General features: G+C 41.1%; 1 protein-coding gene across 2 annotated transcripts; it reads right to left on the bottom strand.

Annotated features, from left to right (window-relative positions):
* Nucleotides 1–103: 103 nt before the first annotated feature.
* LOC109954686 (mitogen-activated protein kinase kinase kinase 5) lies at nt 104–18,799 on the bottom strand. 2 transcript variants are annotated; one of them, XM_020590188.1, is made up of 28 exons: nt 18,300–18,799; nt 18,064–18,203; nt 17,380–17,567; nt 17,046–17,214; nt 16,493–16,599; nt 16,144–16,314; nt 15,837–15,949; nt 15,265–15,424; nt 14,948–15,098; nt 14,618–14,722; nt 14,265–14,314; nt 13,658–13,753; nt 12,712–12,796; nt 12,218–12,351; nt 11,175–11,302; nt 10,500–10,636; nt 10,256–10,361; nt 9,966–10,123; nt 8,637–8,832; nt 6,452–6,620; nt 5,987–6,152; nt 5,127–5,312; nt 4,893–4,998; nt 4,413–4,659; nt 4,081–4,193; nt 3,028–3,116; nt 2,837–2,913; nt 104–2,667 (listed from the first exon to the last, which is right to left on the bottom strand). In XM_020590188.1, exons 1-28 carry the CDS (start codon nt 18,628–18,630, stop codon nt 2,571–2,573), a joined length of 3,975 nt encoding a protein of 1,324 aa, XP_020445844.1. In that variant the 5' UTR covers nt 18,631–18,799; the 3' UTR covers nt 104–2,570. The 2 variants fall into 2 exon arrangements, with proteins under 2 accessions (XP_020445844.1, XP_020445845.1); XM_020590189.1 differs by having other exon boundaries at nt 6,452–6,617.
* Between the last annotated feature and the right edge of the window lie 45 nt (nt 18,800–18,844).

The raw sequence follows: 18,844 nt of genomic DNA, 5'->3' as shown, positions 1-18,844 counted from the left end.
TTTTTTTTTAATTCTGTCTCTCAGAGTGGGAATGCACCTACAATGTGAATGTCAGACCCCTCCATGATTTCTAAGTGGGAGAACTTGCAAAATCGCAGGGTGTTCAAATACTTCTGTTCCTCACTGTACATGTGTCAGTGCTGCATATGTTCTACAGACCTCAGCAACAAAAATACAACCACCAGCTTCTTAGTGAACTCTATATGTTCTAAAATAAATAAGACTGGTGATTAACAAGCTATTGAAGTGACAGTGTGCTCATGCTGCTACTCCACTGCTTTATTTTTAATTACATACTGCAAGAATGGTCAAACCTATCTTTCCCTGTGCAGATGTTGGGTCCAGGACAGTGGGATAACCTGTACCCTGGGAGCTGACAAAGAGGAGGGTAAGCTCAGTAATCTTTGAGGTTCTGGGCCTCCCAATGTGGTAGCCTAAATACCCGCCCAACACCCTGCTAAAATCCCCTTGGCAGCATTGTTTGTCTCATTTATCAGTGGCTTAGCTCCACCTCCAGGCAAAGCAAAGATGGAGGGATTTAAGGAAGACCAGAAGAAAACTCAATACAATTCAAACAGGATTTCCCAGCAAACATAGCATGTTAGCATTAGTGCATTATTCTATGGAAAAAGTAATCACTGTCATCTTCTGCTCTAAGTTACTTTGATCATGCCCATTATTAGCGTCTAGAAATCTCACAGTGGAACAAACACGTTTGATTACATATAAGATATCAACAATATTTCTTTGTGTACTTTATGTATGGCAACATGAATTATTAAACAAATAATAGAAAGGCATGAGAATGGAGTGAGACAACAGGATGATGGTAATTGATTTTTGTTGGTAAAATCTGAGTATTCTTTTTGCAAGGACACAAGAGGAAGAAAGTCAGCTTGATTTATTAACCTTCCACTTTCTGATTTGTTCAGCATTCTAGATTATTGAAGAGGTACAGTAAATCAAAAAGAGGCCTAATCAGTATTTTGGCCAGAAGGGGATGGAGAGTTTTTAGGACCCTATGATACTGAATGTAAGTTGAGAGACACTGAAATATTTATAAAAGTATTTTAAATCGCTGTGGTTTTTTTTGCCAATATTTTATGTACTTGCTGTAGCCATCCCTGGTAGACTAGTGGGAACCCCGGGTTCGAATCAGGGTTGCGTCAGGAAGGGCATCCGCCATAATACATATGCCAAATGTCAACATGCGAGTCGTCAGTGTGACGATTCGCTGTGGCGACCCCTAAACGGGAAAAGCTGAAAGTGACTTTATTTTATGTACTTGCTGTCTCTCATTTTATTAGGACATTAGTCCAATCAAACAAGCACATCGGGTCACACAAGGCCATACACAAACACTATGAACACATCATTTGCCCTCACATAACACGCAACTGTTCAAAACCAAACACTGAATAAGACATGACTCCTATCACTGAGCACAAAGCCTACTCTCTCATTTAGGTCATATCGTACTGACAGAGCACTGGAGCTGTTATGAATACGACACTTAACAACTCTGTGCAGTTTAGAAAAATCATGAACATCCTCTGATCTCACACAGGAGCACTAAGCAATAAACTGGAAAAGACGAGTCACATACATGCTCACGTCACCTTAACACTTGAAGAGTTTTTGCCCACTAGATTTATTCCCTAATGTTCTGACCTCTGCCTTCTTCTTTTATTTCCATTTCTAATATTTCTCAACACCAAGCTCTTTAGTGTGAACTCATTTTAACACTATTTGTAATTTAGGACTAGACAAAATAATTTATTAGAGAAAAAAATCCTCAACTAGAATGTCTAAAACTCAAACAATAAACCTACTCAGAAGAGTAGCTGAACACAACACACATACAGCAGACAGACACTAATGCAAACAAAGCCCATCTCACCATTTCTAAGGAGATGTCAGCATCGTGAAAACAGATGAGGAAACATCGAATTTTGGAGATGGCTAACCATTTCACGACTTCTTCCAGTCTTTGTCACTCCCTCAGTAATCCCTCTGTGCCTCTTACAAATAAATGGATACATACAGGTAACAAACCAGTCAGAGATTCACTGTTCCTGTTCATTAATTGAATGGGTTTTAACATTGTGCAGATACAGAGAACCTCCATTTTTCTCCAGAATGTAGAGACATTGCTTAAATACAGTGTAATAATTTAGGTCCTATGTTTTCTGTAAAACCAAGTAAATGGAATTGGAAAATGAACTTGCACTTATACTTGCCCGAGAACTGCCAACCCTGCGATTAGGGGATGACCCACTCTACGTCCTGAGGCACCATTAAAATAGCACTACATTTCTTTGCAGACATCTCAATGCTCAATTGCCAAAGCCCTGAGAAAATGCAGCAAAAAATGCTGGCAACTGCACAAAAAAAGTGGATAAAGTAGTAGCTTAAAATTGCATTCACAGTTCATCAAGGTATAAAATCCCTTCTGCTTTACATCAGCTTCTTGCAAAGAGAATGATGTTCACCACAGCCTCTCTTCCTCCAGAGAGCACAGGACCAGCCTGTCAATAAATCTGTCCTTTGATGTACAACATCAGCAGCCATTAAAGCACAGTGTCCTCACTGTCCTCATTGTGTGTGCTGAGCTGGGTCTTCCTGTGAGCTGTGATGGCTGCCCAGATTCGACACAACATGCCGCCTCTGAAAAAGTAATATCAGACAGGTTTAAATACAATGTTACAATGCCCCTGGGGCTTCTGAGGTAAAATAACAAGGTGGGCTACATCTTTTCTCCACCACCAACTCTGACAACAATCCCTTCCTAGTGCCTGCACAGATGGCGTGAGGGTGATGTGTGGAGGTAGCTCACCGTATTCCACAGTATATCAAGTCATCTCTGGAGGCCATGTAGAGGAGACAATCCAAGGTGAACTCATGACAGAGCAACTAGAAAACAGGATGACACGGGTGTGGATTACTAGTAGGTGGATGAGTAATACTAACAGCCTTGAGAATAATAATAATAATAAATAAACTAGGTTGTGATTCAGTTGAGTTTACCTTATCAATGGTGTTTTGATCTACTGGGACAGATTTGAGCCAATGGACCAAAGCCCTCACTTCTGGACTAGAGACTTTCTGTAAAGAAGCTATAAGACACTTATCATGATTCCACAGCCAGATCGTATAATCAGTAGCCAAACTGACAAGTCAAGTTTGAGCACATCCGCTGACAATGCGATAGTCTACACCCCTGACAGAAACCAGTTGGGCAGAAATCAAGAGCCTGAAGCTCAGGTGTGGCAGGAAACTGACTGGTACAAGTGTGAAGAAACAGTAATGAGGATCACTGACTGCACTAATAAACCCAAGAAACCTTAGTACCTTGGTGTAATACTGGTCATGCTGCAGCTTGTGTAGCTAACTATCAGACTGTAGGCTGAGCTAAAACCAGTTCTTAGAACTTGGCTCATTCCTAAGATGATTGGTGACAAACATTACATACATTAAATAGTTATTTATCAACTTGTAATGAATAAGCTTCATTAATCCTTGATTTGGTATATTATCTTTATCAAAAATTGCAAGCTGGGAAATCATCACTTTTCCTGGATTTATACGCTTGATGTTGACACCAGAGCCAAATTAAATAAATTATACAAATATACATGAATATTTGTTTTAACATTGGAGTACTCACTATGTAGGTTTCAACCAACGTACGTTTAATAATCGAAAAGATTATTAAGGTGAGTGTTCTGTAACAAGTTGTTGAAAATGGTCTGGAAAGATTCACTACAACTTGTGCTCTGAAAAGTAGGGTCTCAGTTATCTTCTAAGTAGTGGCGTGAAAGCAAAACAGTATGTATTATGATGTTTGCGATGCTTAAAAAGATAAATTTATATCAAATCATCTGCCAATCGTGAACTGTTAGCACTGACAATGCAGGCTAACAAAGATCAAAACAGCCTAGTCAGTGAACAGCCTGTCAGCCCATATGACGTCATGCTTACTTGGTTCATATCCAGTATTTCACCAAACCAGAACTAACAGAGCAAAGTGATCCAAACTTTAAGACATAATATGCAACTCAGTCTGCACTAAATCATTACCTTCAATGACTTCTGCTTTCCTCAGCGCATCTATCTGTTCCTGTTTTCTGTGGACACAGTTCCTCAGGAGCTCTTGGTACTCCCTCTCCTTCTCGTTCAGCTGACTCAGCAGTCTGAAACAAGCAGTCATCATCACTCAGCAGAAAGCAGTGCATTTCAAAATGTTTATTAATCACTGTGGACTACCCAATAGAGACACCAATGTTAACGCTTTCTACAGCAAATAATGTTAAATTACAAGTGTGACACAAGATTTCACACACGACTGTAGTAGTTCAAACATAAATAAATAATGCACAACAAAAAGAAGATAGCTTAGATCACTAAGCTACCTTCCAGTTTCTAGTCGTAGAGCTCTCAGCTGCATGCTGAGGGGACAGTTGGTTTTGAGGATGAGGTCTGTAGGGGAGGTGGGCCTGGCTGAAGGTGGGGTCTCATTTATGGGTCCCATCTGGTGCATATCTGCTGCCGCCCTCAGCTGGTCAGGGACAGGAACTACAGGAGTGTCTGGGTCAGGAGACTGGTCCACAGGAGTGCTGTCCTCAATCTCAAATGAGGACTGCAGCTGTAGTTTCAGTTCTGAAAGGCAGAGAGGAACGGAAGAAGCATAGGTAAATAATAAATAAGCAACAGCCCTAAAAGTAAGCAAACTATAAATAAATAAGTACATTTACAGTAGATACACAATGAGAGAAAAATATAAATGGAGCTAGCCAACAACAGGCAACCACATTTGTCCTCCAATATCTGCTTGTCTCTCCAAGAATTTAACCCAAACTACTTAATAGATATAACACAAGATAAAGCTCTACCTGGTAGGAGTACAGTTATGGCGTCCTGTACTGCCTGTCTTAGCAGGTTGTCCAGGGCAAACATCCAATGAGGTTTCACTTGCTGTTGCTTTAATACCTTCTTCACCTATTTACAGAACAGGCAGTTTAACATGACTGAGACAAGAGTGATGCTCCCCCAGTCTCACTAAGGCTAAAGCTGGCAGTAGCATAATTACCAGCAAAATCTGCTTGTTGCCCCTCAAAGTAACTTACTGCATCTTGGAAGCTGAACAGCACCACCTGCAGGCTGTTCAGAGGCACTGAGGCAGCAAGCAGCGTTGCTCGAAGTTTATGCAGGTCACTGGTCAGCTGCTTCCTGTCCGGGGATCGGATGTTGTCTCGCAAGCAGCCAATGAGCTTGGTGATGTGGTCTGCTGTGAGCGATGATCCCTCACCATACTTTTAACAGAGAGAAAGAGAGCGAGAGGCAAAAAAACAACTGGAAAATGAGGACACTACTTCTATTGTTCTCAATCTGGAAATACTGAGACTTTAACTCACAACAGTGCTCTCTCCACATGTGTAGTCTTTTTTTGAAATTCATTTTCCACTAACCTTTGCTCCTCTATATTACTATACTGAAAACAGGTTTTTTTCATTAATCTTTGCTCAATCCACAAAAATCAAGACAATATTAAGATGATTCTAAAACCTTTTAACTGCTATTCAAATTAATACAATAAAACAGCTACTATCTTACATTTTCATAAAATATATTACACAAAGAGAAAACAATCTTATATTATTCATATGCTTTAATTACCATTAATAAAAGAAACCAGGGAGAAACTGCTAAAGCCAACAATTTACTCACAAAGAGAGCCTTTAATTAAAAAACAAATGCCAAACTCAGGGTAAAACTGTGCAGAAATGACCTTAGGCTCTAGATTAACTGGCTCAAACTTTGCCAATACTGATAAACAGAATCTGTAAAATATATTAACAATCCAAATAATTTTGGTGGGCCAATAAAGTAAATAAGACTTAGAGAGAAGCAGTGACATCCAGTAGGCCATGCAGTTAACAGACTTCAACAATGTTTCACCATGTTGATGAGGCCTTCCTTCACCCACCTGAGGCACAGATTCCTGTATGTTACAAACCACGTGACTGATGTAGTCATTGAGAACTCGATGCAGTGTAGCTCTCCGCTCGCTGTCCTTCCTCAGCATAAAAAGCCCCATATTCTCCTCTGTTGTAGCTGGGCTGCTCATGTCTGACGAAGAGTCCTCTGGTACTCTGAACAGCAGGGGCAATATGAACATAAATCATGCCAGCTCCACAGATTAAGATAAACAAGTAGTGGATTGTGCTATGGAGATCAATACTTCATGTGTGATTTACAGGTTGAATACATGGTTAACTGCCACCTGTGGCATTGAATACACTGGGCTTATAACCTCTTTATACCTACACAGGATGTAGACCAGACTGACTGAAACCCTAGTGTGGTTTGCCACTGATGTAAGATCCTGTGAAACCATGGCTGACAGCAATCATTAAGTTTTTATCTTCTGTTGAGTAATAATCGAACTCACAACAGGATGCTGCTGGTGCTGGGTGGGCTTTCTGAGATTCCATCTGCTCTGAGAATGGTCTGGGGCCTCCTGAGGTCAAAGGATGAGGACAAGTCTACTAAACCCAAGTACGAATCAGTGTCCTCCACAAAGATGGAGATGGGTACAGACAGGCTGCGCTGATAGTCTGCTGCAAAAAACCCAGTGAGACTGTGGTTAGACACTGTCACTGTTCTCAATCTCTGACATTTACCAGCACTTACCACACAGGTGTCATAATAGATGCAATAACAACAATAAGAAATTTTGGATTCTGTAACATACAGTAGGTACGGAAAGTATTCAGACCCCCTTAAATTTTTCACTCTTTGTTATATTGCGGCCATATGCTAAAATCATTTAAGTTCATTTTTTTCCTCATTAATGTACACACAGCACCCCATATTGACAGAAAAACAGAATTTGACATTTTTGCAGATTTATTAAAAAACAAAAACTGAAATATCACATGGTCATAAGTATTCAGACCCTTTGCTCAGTATTTAGTAGAAGCAACCTTTTGAGCTAATACAGCCATGAGTCTTTTTGGGAATGATGCAACAAGTTTTTCACACCTGCATTTGGGGATCCTCTGCCATTCCTCCTTGCAGATCCTCTCCAGTTCTGTCAGGTTGGATGGTAAACGTTGGTGGACAGCCATTTTCAGGTCTCTCCAGAGATGCTCAATTGGGTTTAAGTCAGGGCTCTGGCTGGGCCATTCAAGAACAGTCACAGAGTTGTTGTGAAGCCACTCCTTCGTTATTTTAGCTGCGTGCTTAGGGTCATTGTCTTGTTGGAAGGTGAACCTTCGGCCCAGTCTGAGGTCCTGAGCACTCTGGAGAAGGTTTTCGTCCAGGATATCCCTGTACTTGGCCGCATTCACCCTTCCCTCGATTGCAACCAGTCGTCCGGTCCCTGCAGCTGAAAAACACCCCCATAGCAGGATGCTGCCACCACCATGCTTCACTGTTGGGACTGTATTGGACAGGTGATGAGCAGTGCCTGGTTTTCTCCACACATACCACTTAGAATTAAGGCCAAAAAGTTCTATCTTGGTCTCATCAGACCAGAGAATCTTATTTCTCACCATCTTGGAGTCCTTCAGCTGTTTTTTAGCAAACTCCATGCGGGCTTTCAGGTGTCTTGCACTGAGGAGAGGCTTCCGTCGGGCCACTCTGCCATAAAGCCCCGACTGGTGGAGGGCTACAGTGATGGTTGACTTTCTACAACTTTCTCCCATCGCCCGACTGCATCTCTGGAGCTCAGCCACAGTCATCTTTGGGTTCTTCTGTACCTCTCTCACCAAGGCTCTTCTCCCCCGATAGCTCAGTTTGGCCAGACGGCCAGCCCTAGGAAGGGTTCTGGTCGTCCCAAACGTCTTCCATTTAAGGATTATAGAGGCCACTGTGCTCTTAGGAACCTTAAGTACAGCAGAAATGGTTTTGTAACCTGGGCCAGATCTGTGCCTTGCCACAATTCTGTCTCTGAGCTCTTCAGGCAGTTCCTTTGACCTCATGATTCTCATTTGCTCTGACATACACTGTGAGCTGTAGGGTCTTATATAGACAGGTGTGTGGCTTTCCTAATCACGTCCAATCAGTATAATCAAACACAGCTGGACTCAAATGAAGGTGTAGAACCATCTCAGGGATGATCAGAAGAACCCATTGAGCATCTCTGGAGAGACCTGAAAATGGCTGTCCACCAACGTTTACCATCCAACCTGACAGCACTGGAGAGGATCTGCAAGGAGGAATGGCAGAGGATCCCCAAATGCAGGTGTGAACTTGTTGCATCATTCCCAAAAAGACTCATGGCTGTATTAGCTCAAAAGGGTGCTTCTACTAAATACTGAGCAAAGGGTCTGAATACTTATGACCATGTGATATTTCAGTTTTTCTTTTTTAATAAATCTGCAAAAATGTCAAAAATTCTGTGTTTTTCTGTCAATATGGGGTGCTGTGTGTACATTAATGAGGAAAAAATGAACTTAAATGATTTTAGCATATGGCTGCAATATAACAAAGAGTGAAAAATTTAAGGGGGTCTGAATACTTTCCGTACCCACTGTAAATAAAAATAAATTTGAATAAACATCTGACAAACTGTTAACAACATCTTGAAAAAGAAAAACATGATGTGAAGTTTAAGTGTACTGAAGCCTCACCAGTGGAAAGGGAGTCTTTTGATTCCTGAGGAGCCTTAACTCTCTTTTTAGGGGACGACCTGAGGAAGGCGTCCTTCAGCAGCTCTGCAGCGGTGACTCTGTTGTCTGGGTTTGGCACGAAACAATTCATGATGAAGCCTTTTGCCTTGTCCGACATGCACTCTGGAACCTTGGGGTGGATCTTAAACATCCCCACCTTGATGAGATTGTTTAATGGTTAATGACAGAATCTGAAGATTGTCATTTACAATGAAACTGTTCACATTCAATCAAACAGTTTTACACTGAGACTACATGTTTTAGAAATATGTCAGTCTTGTAGTGGCTAGAGGAGAAGTTGGGGTATCACCAAAGTTATTAGGATTCCATCATGTACAATCATATCTGTGCAGCACTTCTTTCCAATCCAACCAATAGTTAAGATCCAGAACCACAAAGCACAGGTTATGATTTTTACTGTGAATTTTAAGATGGAGCTTTTAATAAAAAAATAAAACTCCATTCTCCTTATTTAACTAAAATTATTCTTGTGGTTGTATGCCTCTGCCAGCCAATCAAGTTGTAGTTTATGTCTGTCCAGACACATATGATATACTGTATGTAGCGAAGATGTTGAAGGAATTTAATAAAATATATTGTGTATTTTTTGGCAAAATGGAAGTTGTCACTATATTGATATGTATATTCCAGTGAATAAATTCTAGTGATAAACATGCCGTCTTCACTAATATTTTTAGAGAGGACCTATAGAAAGCTTTGTCACATCATCCTTCAATACAAGTGGACATTTGGGTTTAATTTGAATAAACTTCTTTAAGACGTTCCTGAGATATGGAGGGACAGACAGACAACCCGAAAACCTAGGATGTTTTCACATTAGGCACAACTGTTTCGTACCGAGCATGATTGCTCCCTCCACTCCCCTCTCCCCTGCAGATCTGCTGTCACATTAATGACATTGTTCCATGCCCCAGCACACTTGTGTATGTACCGAGTTGGTTGGTTGTGTTCACATCTCCCACGGACCATAGACGAGTACACATGAATCGCGCTCGAGACCACCTCTTCAAGTGAACTCGGGCACAGTGCCTGAGTCTGGTACGCTTGCGTTCACACTGATCAAAATGAACTGGACTTTGGGGACAGGTGTACTCAGATCTGGGCCTGGGTCCCTAACGTGAAGCCACCCTTAGTGCCTCCATCCACAGCTGCCACCCACAGGAAGGCATAAAAACATTCATATTTGCCAATTTATATTTATAATTTAGTAAAATCTCCACTATCTGCACTTAAAAACATCTACATAAATGACAACTTTCCCCTCTTTACCTTGAACATGGCTGCCTGAGGACTTCCCAGTTCATGGAATGGAGTTTTTCCTGTTGCCATTTCTATGATAGTGCACCCTAGGGACCAGATATCAGCTGGCTTCCCATAACCTCGGGGCCCTTGGTCTATAATTTCCGGAGCCATGTACTGGAGAGTTCCTATTGAAAAATCATAACTGTGAATAAAATGCTACTGTAACCAAAAATACAGTATCTCCTCATACTATTGTTAACTTTGTGAAAATCAAAATGTGTGACACAAGACTGTGCAATAAATGTTGCACATCTTACCAGTAAACGTCTCGGTACAGGGGTTGATCCCTGCTAAACGTTTTGAGGTCCCAAAGTCAGAGATCTTCAGTACTCCACTATATGTGTTTATCAGTACATTGTCACCCTGCAGCAAAGACACGTTTATCCACATTATGTGGTTTCACAACATTCTGCTGTCTCATCCTACAAAGCTATAGGACAAAATTAGTCTGCAATATAAAATAATTATTTGCCATGTTACTTCCCAGAGAGCTCTGCTCACCTTAATGTCTCTATGGACTATCTGATTGTCATGAAGGTATTTGAGCCCCTCAAGGATCTGTTTGGTGTAGAAGATGATTGTGGCTTCGTTGTCCTTTAGAGGACCCCATTTGGAGCGGAGAAGAGAAGACAAACTTCCTATAGGCAGGAATGTAAAATGTCATCAGACAGTTTTCTCCAATGAGCAGGGAGTCTTTGTAACCACCCACTTCCTTAAAACTGTCTTCCAGAAGACATTACACAATCACACATGCACTCGTAAATCCAAATACATAAGACAGACGCCAACTTCCTTGGTGCTTAAGAAAAAAAACAAAACATCCTCCTTCTGTAGCAAAGCCACACAACTAACAGCATGGGCAGGGCTTCGTTATGTTATGCAATTTCCAAGGAAACTCATGACCCTGCCTGTTTTCGTGTCACTCAACGTTTCAAAAAGCAAAAACTGATGTCAGCGTATAAGTATTTGTCTGCAGATGAGAAGTATTCATCTGAATCTGGGTGTCAGATGAACGTGAAGAGGAATGACCGCATAAGCTGATCTGAATGTATAAAAATAAAACTCACCAGAAAGTAATTAGAAAAATATAATAAAAACTATATATGCTATAAATGAATGCTTTCTATTGGTCTTTGCCACTAAAAGCATTAGAAGTGTCCATTTTAGGATCCATACCTCCTGGTACTTCCTCCATGAAAATCTTGATGAAACCATCCTGACTGACAGAGCCCAGGTACTGGACAATGTTCCTGTGTTTCAGCCTCCTGTGTAGAGCTATCTCCTCATGGAGGGGCTGGGAGTACCTGGGAGACAGAAGAAAAGCAAGATGTGTTCAGAATCGTAAAAGATCAACAATGGAGTATCTCAAGAGATGCAAAACTACATTGTCTGGAGTGTGCAAGATAAACTCTTAAATCTCCTTGTTCATATATGTAGCTAATATTGTGATAATTGAGGTTTTTCCAACAAATCCTTACTTTTGTATAGCTGGAGAATGATCAGGTTTAATGTATAAAAGAAATAGCAAAGGGCCTCAGTCGTTTAAATTAAAGTCAGTACTCCTAAAAACATGAAAATATATACAGTACAGTATATACTTTTTTCTGTCTCACTGCAATCTGTGTGGTATTTATGTATGCATGTATGCATTATGCCATTTTTTATCTGGACCTTGAGTCCGATTTGAATTGAACTGGTGTGATATTCACAGTTTCCTTGTTTTACATCTGGAGCAAGGTGCTGACCAATGCAGGTATCAAAGCAAATCCATCAAAATGAAAACACATTGCACAACTCCCCAGATAACTACAGCATCAGAAGAGTCATAAGATAAACATTCTGCTGTGTTTTGGATACAAACACACAGGCTTGGCAATTAAATGCTTAGAAACTAATGTCAATATCATATTCTCTTTGATTAAATCTTTTCTTTCCAAACAATGCTACAGTGTGAGCCTGAGCTCTTTGTTCAGATTACTGAGTACTAACAAAGAATAAAAAGTCTAAAACACTCATCCATCTTCCCTGAGCAGAAAAAAAGAGCACTGGCAATCCAGTACATGCTGGTGAGTGCTATCTCTACCAAATCCTTTCCCATTAGGGGTATTATGAGAAAAACATTGATGTGAGAAGCGCCACAGCTTAGCGTCTCCTGGTGAGTGATGGCTCTCAGTGGCACAAAGCTGCAGGGAATTAAAAATAATGTGTGCTCCTCATACATGCTGTCCTTCTCAGGGATCTCTTTGATGGCGATGCGCACTTGGTTGCTCAGGTCCCTCCCGGCGTACACCACACCATACGTCCCTTTACCCAGGACCACCTTTTCGCCATTCTCATTGGTCTCGTAAATGTACTGCAGAATGAGGTGGAGATGGCATGAATGAGTATGCAGGAGTGTGAAGAATTTTGCAGGCCACCACAAGAAGTGAAAGAGAAAACGATTAAGACAGAACACATGGTTCATTCAGGAACGTCCGACATGAAATCATGAGTCCTGTATTCTGAGAGTGAAGAAAAAAAATATATGGATGTATATAACTATTAACACATACAAATACTGTAAACAATGCCAATGTTTGTGGAAACTCTGACCATTATGTTATGGGAATGTTTCCTTCCCTTGAGAATTCAGTGTCCCCCAGCAATCACAGTTGTTTTTCTATTTGTTGAGGCAAGTGAGACGTATAAGGCGGCACAATGAACTGTGACTGACCTCTAGTACTTCCTCAGTTAGATGGTCAAGGTCTTGAGCAGGGGCTTCGGTTTGCTGAAGCAGAGAGTTCACCAGCTCGCAAAAACTGGTAACAGAGCAGCGAGAGAAGACTTTAATGTAGATGGAAAATATGCCCTTTACTGACCATCTAACTTAACTCAATTTATACTAGTAAAAGGCTAAGACAGGCAAAAAATCTAGATAGATAAGATAAGCTGAAATAAATTTTAGGATAGATAGATGGCTCCTCTGAAAGGCTGTTCCAGTGACTCAGACCATAGGGACCAAAATTTTTTACTAGCGGGTGCCCACTGTGTTTGAATCATGCATTTGCAAAAGGACTCAAATACATGCACATGGATGGTGCAATTCACATTCTGTAGTCAGTTTCATGCCAAACTGTTTTGTAAAAAAACATGACTGTAAACAATGCATGATTTATCTTTTAAGTCAGCTTTGCAGCTATTTTATAAGGAAGGAAATGCACTCAACACATTTGTTAGACGTCAGGGACACACATTACAAGTATGTGAATGAGTTCACTTCCATTATTGTTGATTTATTGCAAGAAGACGTTTCATCAGTTTTTGAATGAATGAATCTATAGCACTCAAGGTTAAAAGACTTGGTTGAACTGACTCTTGAATTGAGAGTGAACTGTCGTAAGGGGATATTTTTAAGAGAGCAATAAAGGAAATGTGACTCATACAGTACGACTGCACCACACTCATTTTTCCAGGCTAGTGACTACCACTCAGCCTGCAAAACCGTGTTTGTTTTTACGTCTGTCAGCTGCTGATTATCTCCTGCACCCTGTAATGATGGTCGGTTCATCTTTATCTAGCCAGTCAGTTGGTCACTGAGCAAGTCCCTCTCACTGCCTCTCTCTCACACACACACACAAACACGTGTTACACCCCACTGTACCAAGTTATTAGTCACTCACCCTTTACAATGAAGCTCAGAGGGGAAACAGAGCTGGAAGTCATCAGAGTTGTAGTGGACATAGAGGAAGCAGCTCCTCTCGTCAGTCTTTGAAACACTTCAGAAACAAATGCACATCAAAAGATCTGAACTGTTCATAATTGATGCATGGAAACTGAATTCTTATTGCTATGGGCCCATTTTTCTACTCCAGGAAAGCGACGACTAATGTTTGAATTTCACTATCAGCTTTAGGTAAACAAATAGGGGGAAATGATTAAATGCTGATGATGAGCATTTATTCAAGGTGTTTTTAAATGTTCACCCAATGATCTGATAAAGTTGTTTGCTGACAGTTTGGGGTATTTGCTGAAATCTGCTCATGTGACAAATCAGCAGAGAAGACGAGGCTAAAGTACACAGTGACAATGATCAGTTGCCACAGAACACCAACAAAAAGAAGCAAAGCCTGAAACCCTTTTGACACAGTACATCTGACCGAGAGCCAGGGTTTGTCAGACAGCCCTCATGCTTTGGGTTCTCTGACTTTACTGCAGACTTGAACACACCCAGAACTCAGAGCAAACATTTTAAAAAGAGATGTTAGCAAATATGGTGCTCCACTTTACCTTACTCCTCGAATTGCAGAGGCTGGAAATGTCCACTCATGTAAACCTTTCTGTAGAATCAAAGTAAAAAACAGGCCAATTACACAGTCTGCTACACATGACAAGAGCATGTTTTATTTGACCGTACAGACACATGCAAGAGAACAAGTCTTTTTTTTTAAACACACAGCGATGCTCAGTAAACACAACTGCACCCTTCACAGGTTAAACACTCTCTAGACCATAAATCAATGTGAGAAAAGTTAATTATTTCTTTTATTATGAAAATTTCTGTGTATACTGTGGGTGTATAGCAGATACTCATAGACAGGTGTATTTGGGGAAAAGAGTGGCTGCAGAGTGAGTCTACATACCTTGAAGGGTGTGATGTGTTTCAACTCTACGGTGTGACTTTCATCCTCCTCACTCACACACACAATAGCTGGCTGAAGGACTTTACTGGGCTCCAGAATAAGCACCTGAAAACAAAGCGATTCAAATTCTATTGCCAATATTTTATAATAGCCTCATGACGTTCAAAGACATCCTGCTTTCTCCATTATTTCCTGACTAAATCCATCCATACTGGAACAAACTCAAAATGCACAGAGGTGAGTGCTTTTTAACAGATAGTAACTTCCAAAGAAGATGGAAGCTTTCAGCTTATTGTTGGAGTTACTGTTAAGGTAACTGTGTCGTCTTACTGGGCAGCGGTTTGTGGAGATGGTGGGTTTACAGGTCTGCAAAAACAGCTCCATCCAGAAGTCCATGCTGTCCTGTTTAGGAGATCTCACCTCAGGCAGCTTGGCAAACTGGCGGTACAGGATGTAGGTCTCCATAATGGATGCCACAAACCTGAAAGAAACACTAAACTCATTAATCCACATAACAAATATGGATATCAGAGAGAATTCAATCTAAATGCCGTCTCCGATTTAAACTAACATGCACTGGTGACTGAATTCTGATGATTAAAATCTGCATGATTACTACTAATCAAGAACTAGTGCTTAAACCTCACCAGATAGGAGCTTTGAGCTTGTAGAGTTTCTCAGCAGCATCGATGACTTTTTTGTGTTCATTAGCTAAAATGTTCGCTCCAAGGTAGAAGCCAACATCCCAGTAGTCCTTCATCTTCTCCAAGCTACCCTTCCTACCAAGCAGGGTGCTCAGGGTCACACCTAAATAGCAACATAATAACACAGTGCAAAACAATTAACTGTTCATGTGTAGTGTGAAAAGCATATATAGAAATACACTCTCCTACAGTACATCTACTAGTTTATGCTTAAAGCTGAGTGACATGACATTGGATGTATAACTGCTGCATTTTAGGCAGCTAAAAATGTTTAGCGTTTCCCTTGTTATGATAGAATTTATGGTAAATTAAAAGAGGTTTTCTGGACTTTTGCACAGTTTCTTAAAAACATTAACATATAACCTTAACTGTGGCTTACCTCTACCCTATAACATAAAGTATAATTCACAAATAGTAAAGCACACTGAATCTACAGACCACAAACTGGTATTTTCTCCAAAGCAGGCATGTGTCACTGATTCTCTCTGACAAAGAAAGCAAAAAGCACAAAGCACCTATTTTGAGCAGCTCAACTGAAGTTCCAAATTCATGACCAGCTGAGATAAGAAGAACCACAGTGTTGATGCCCGAGTGAAGGGTTGGCTCCGTCTCAAACGCTTTTCCATACCTAAAACATGATATAAAGCCAGCACTGATGGAATATACCAAAACAGCAATAGATAGGGGAAAGAATAACATCTGAATAATAATAAACTGCAGCACCAATTAAAACAACTGCTAAATGTTGCATCACTGTCGTCTAAAACAGCCAAAAGCCGTCTTATGTATGACCAGATCCACAAACAGAAAAACTGGGTGTACCAGTAGCAGGCCCGGTCCCTGCTGTGCTGATCTGTGAACCCAGAGCTCATGAATATGTCTTTGTAGATCCGTCCACACAGGCAGTAGACATCCGATGCCACCCTGTCCTCCGACTCCACAAAAGGCAGAATTGCCTCCAAAGCCTTAGCGCGATCCCCGGGGTGATTCCTCCTGGCATGGAAATTTTTTTTTTATCAAATCAGCAGTGATGTAGCTTGAATAAAGCCAAACCCTTATAATCTGCATACACACAAGGTAAACAGGAACAAAAACACTAGGCTCAAACCGAAGATGAGATTATGCTAAAGTGTTAAAAAAAATCCCAAGACAACAGACGCCATCTGGATACCTGCTTAAAGCAAATATGTAGTGAAACTGGATATTCGGATGTCTTGCTACCAGACACATGGGCAAGTTGTTCAGAGTCTCCACCAGTTTGATTATGGCATCGTAGTCCTAAGAAGGCACAGAATTCCAACATAGTATTTACAATCCTCACATTTGCAGACATGTAATATTTTACATTATTTCAACATTTCCTGCTAAAAATCATTTTAAACATCTGCTTTATGTCCTTAATAATATTTTGATAGTAAAACACAGGAATTGTCACATTCCAACCAAGAGACACTTATTTAATCCTGAATTAATCAATTAGATGATCCAATGAGTACTGATTTATTAAATTATTGCCCAACATTTGTAGGATCCAGCTTCTCAAATGTAACGATTAGCATGTTTCTTTTTCCTCATATCACCGTGAACTGAACACAATAATAAAAACACAATATTTAAGAAATAATTTTTTTTTTAATGAAAAATTACCCCTACACCCATGACACACTTCTTGTAGACCGCATTTACTCGCACAGAGATGCACACATAAACGTCAACATACACACCTGAATGTCCCTGTAGGACAACAGCAGGTTCATAACTATATCAGGAGTGAGCAGCTCTACACTGTCCAGGCGTTTCTGGATGTGGCTCAACTCCTTGCTCAGGTCTTGGCCGCTGAAACGCTCACGTGCCGTACGAATCTCATGCCTGACTGACTCCCGGAAGTACTCACTGTCAGAGTAAAAAGGGGTTGTAACATTCAACACTTTCATAAATGCTAATAATCAACTGTGTGAAGTCAAACTTGGAGGAAGCTGTGAGTTACAGTGTAAGCAAATCCATGTATAATCTGAGATTATCTTTTTGGTGAACAGAACCCTGCAGTTTATGCCTGACCTGGACTGAATATGTACATTGTTGAGCAGATGCAGCAGTCTCTCCACCAGGGGGGTAAGCAGGGGCTCCAGCTGGAAACTAGGCTGCATCAACTCTTGGATACCAGACATCATTGTGGCATCACAGGCGAACACCTTTCCCTGAGGCGACACTATGTAAGGGATGAATGTGTAACTCCCACACTGCTCCTAAAGGAAGGAACCCACATGTCAAAAGGGACAAATACACACTTGATGAGGCTGAAACATCGTTGCAAGCGGCTCTGCTTCTAATACTTCACGTTTTATTTCAGCAAAATTCTTATATCAACACAAGTGATTTGCTCCTGATTTCAAACCATATAATATATAAATATCTTCTTCATCAGATCTCTTTTATATAAAACCAGATTACAGGGAAAAACCTGACTCTTCTGGGCCCAACACTAAGTCACTTCATGCTGGTTACTCCCTTTCATTTGTCACCCTCTGCAGAACCACTGCTATATTATGATTATATCTATTTATTTTGAATGGTGGGTATTCTGAAACAAATGAGCAATTATTCCATTTTTGTGTCTGTCAAGAACACTGACTTCCCACTTTGCTCATCTAGTAATCCAACCATGGTGGCAACCTACATTTAAATATCACATTAATTTACAATAATACTAAACAATGGAAGGATGTGTTGCTGTGAAGTTACCTTAGCAGCCTGTAGATCACTATCTTGCTTGTAACAATACAGAATTATGTTATCAGTCATGCTGAAACTTTCTCTCACTCCCAGGTGGTAGAAGAGAGAAGGCTGGCAGAAAGTATCACTCATCTCAACAACTGCTACATCTGTGGGAGAAATTCAAAGACGTTTGCGTAACTGGTGTACTCCTGCGTATAGGTGTCATCCAAACTCATTTCCACAGTGAGCATGCCTTCACTTGCCTGCGTTGTAGAAATTATCCAGTGTATCTGTGGTCCCCAGTGATAATCTCTCAAACGAAATGGTTTTGAACACTGCGTGCGCGTCCGCGCACGCTTCCTTCAGACATTTCAGTGATAAGTTTTCCTCAGTCTGCGGCACCGATGCGCCCACGTTCGCAATGTATGCCACGGACACGGCTCTGGTCCGACTCCGAGGAGAGACGACCTGTTTACTCGAGCCGCTCAGCTCTATCGCCTTAGAGTCCTGCCAGAAACTTCCAGCCGACACCCACACTGGATCTTTCCTCTTCAGCTCGTGCAGGCTCATTCGCCTGCGCTCTGTCGTGTACATGTTCAGCCTTTTTCCGCAACTGAAACGCAATGCATGTGCTACGTGGGAACCACCTCTTTTAAAAACGCGACATCATAATTACTTGTTCTTGTAATTCCCCAGGTGCGTCGCCGCCTCCGCTCGTGCGACATATCCAGGAACATTCCCGGTACTCCTCTCCAGTCGACCCGCCCACCTGCTCCGCCCGCATACATTTGCTGAAACTGGATGCCAC

This window comes from Monopterus albus, unplaced genomic scaffold (assembly GCF_001952655.1).
Source record: "Monopterus albus unplaced genomic scaffold, M_albus_1.0 scaffold11.1, whole genome shotgun sequence".
Classification (NCBI taxonomy): Eukaryota; Metazoa; Chordata; class Actinopteri; order Synbranchiformes; family Synbranchidae; genus Monopterus; species Monopterus albus.
This window is presented reverse-complemented; position numbering and strand designations above follow the sequence as displayed.

What these genes read in the sequence shown, in the direction of transcription:
- LOC109954686 (XM_020590188.1), bottom strand. Translation starts at nt 18,630, where the DNA reads ATGTACACGACAGAGCGCAGGCGAATGAGCCTGCACGAGCTGAAGAGG. An exon ending in AAGCTCAAAGCTCCTATCTG is followed by an intron (nt 15,099 to 15,264) that starts GTGAGGTTTAAG and finishes TGTTTCTTTCAG; the next exon opens with GTTTGTGGCATCCATTATGG. An exon ending in ATCAAAACACCATTGATAAG is followed by an intron (nt 2,914 to 3,027) that starts GTAAACTCAACT and finishes CCTGTTTTCTAG; the next exon opens with TTGCTCTGTCATGAGTTCAC.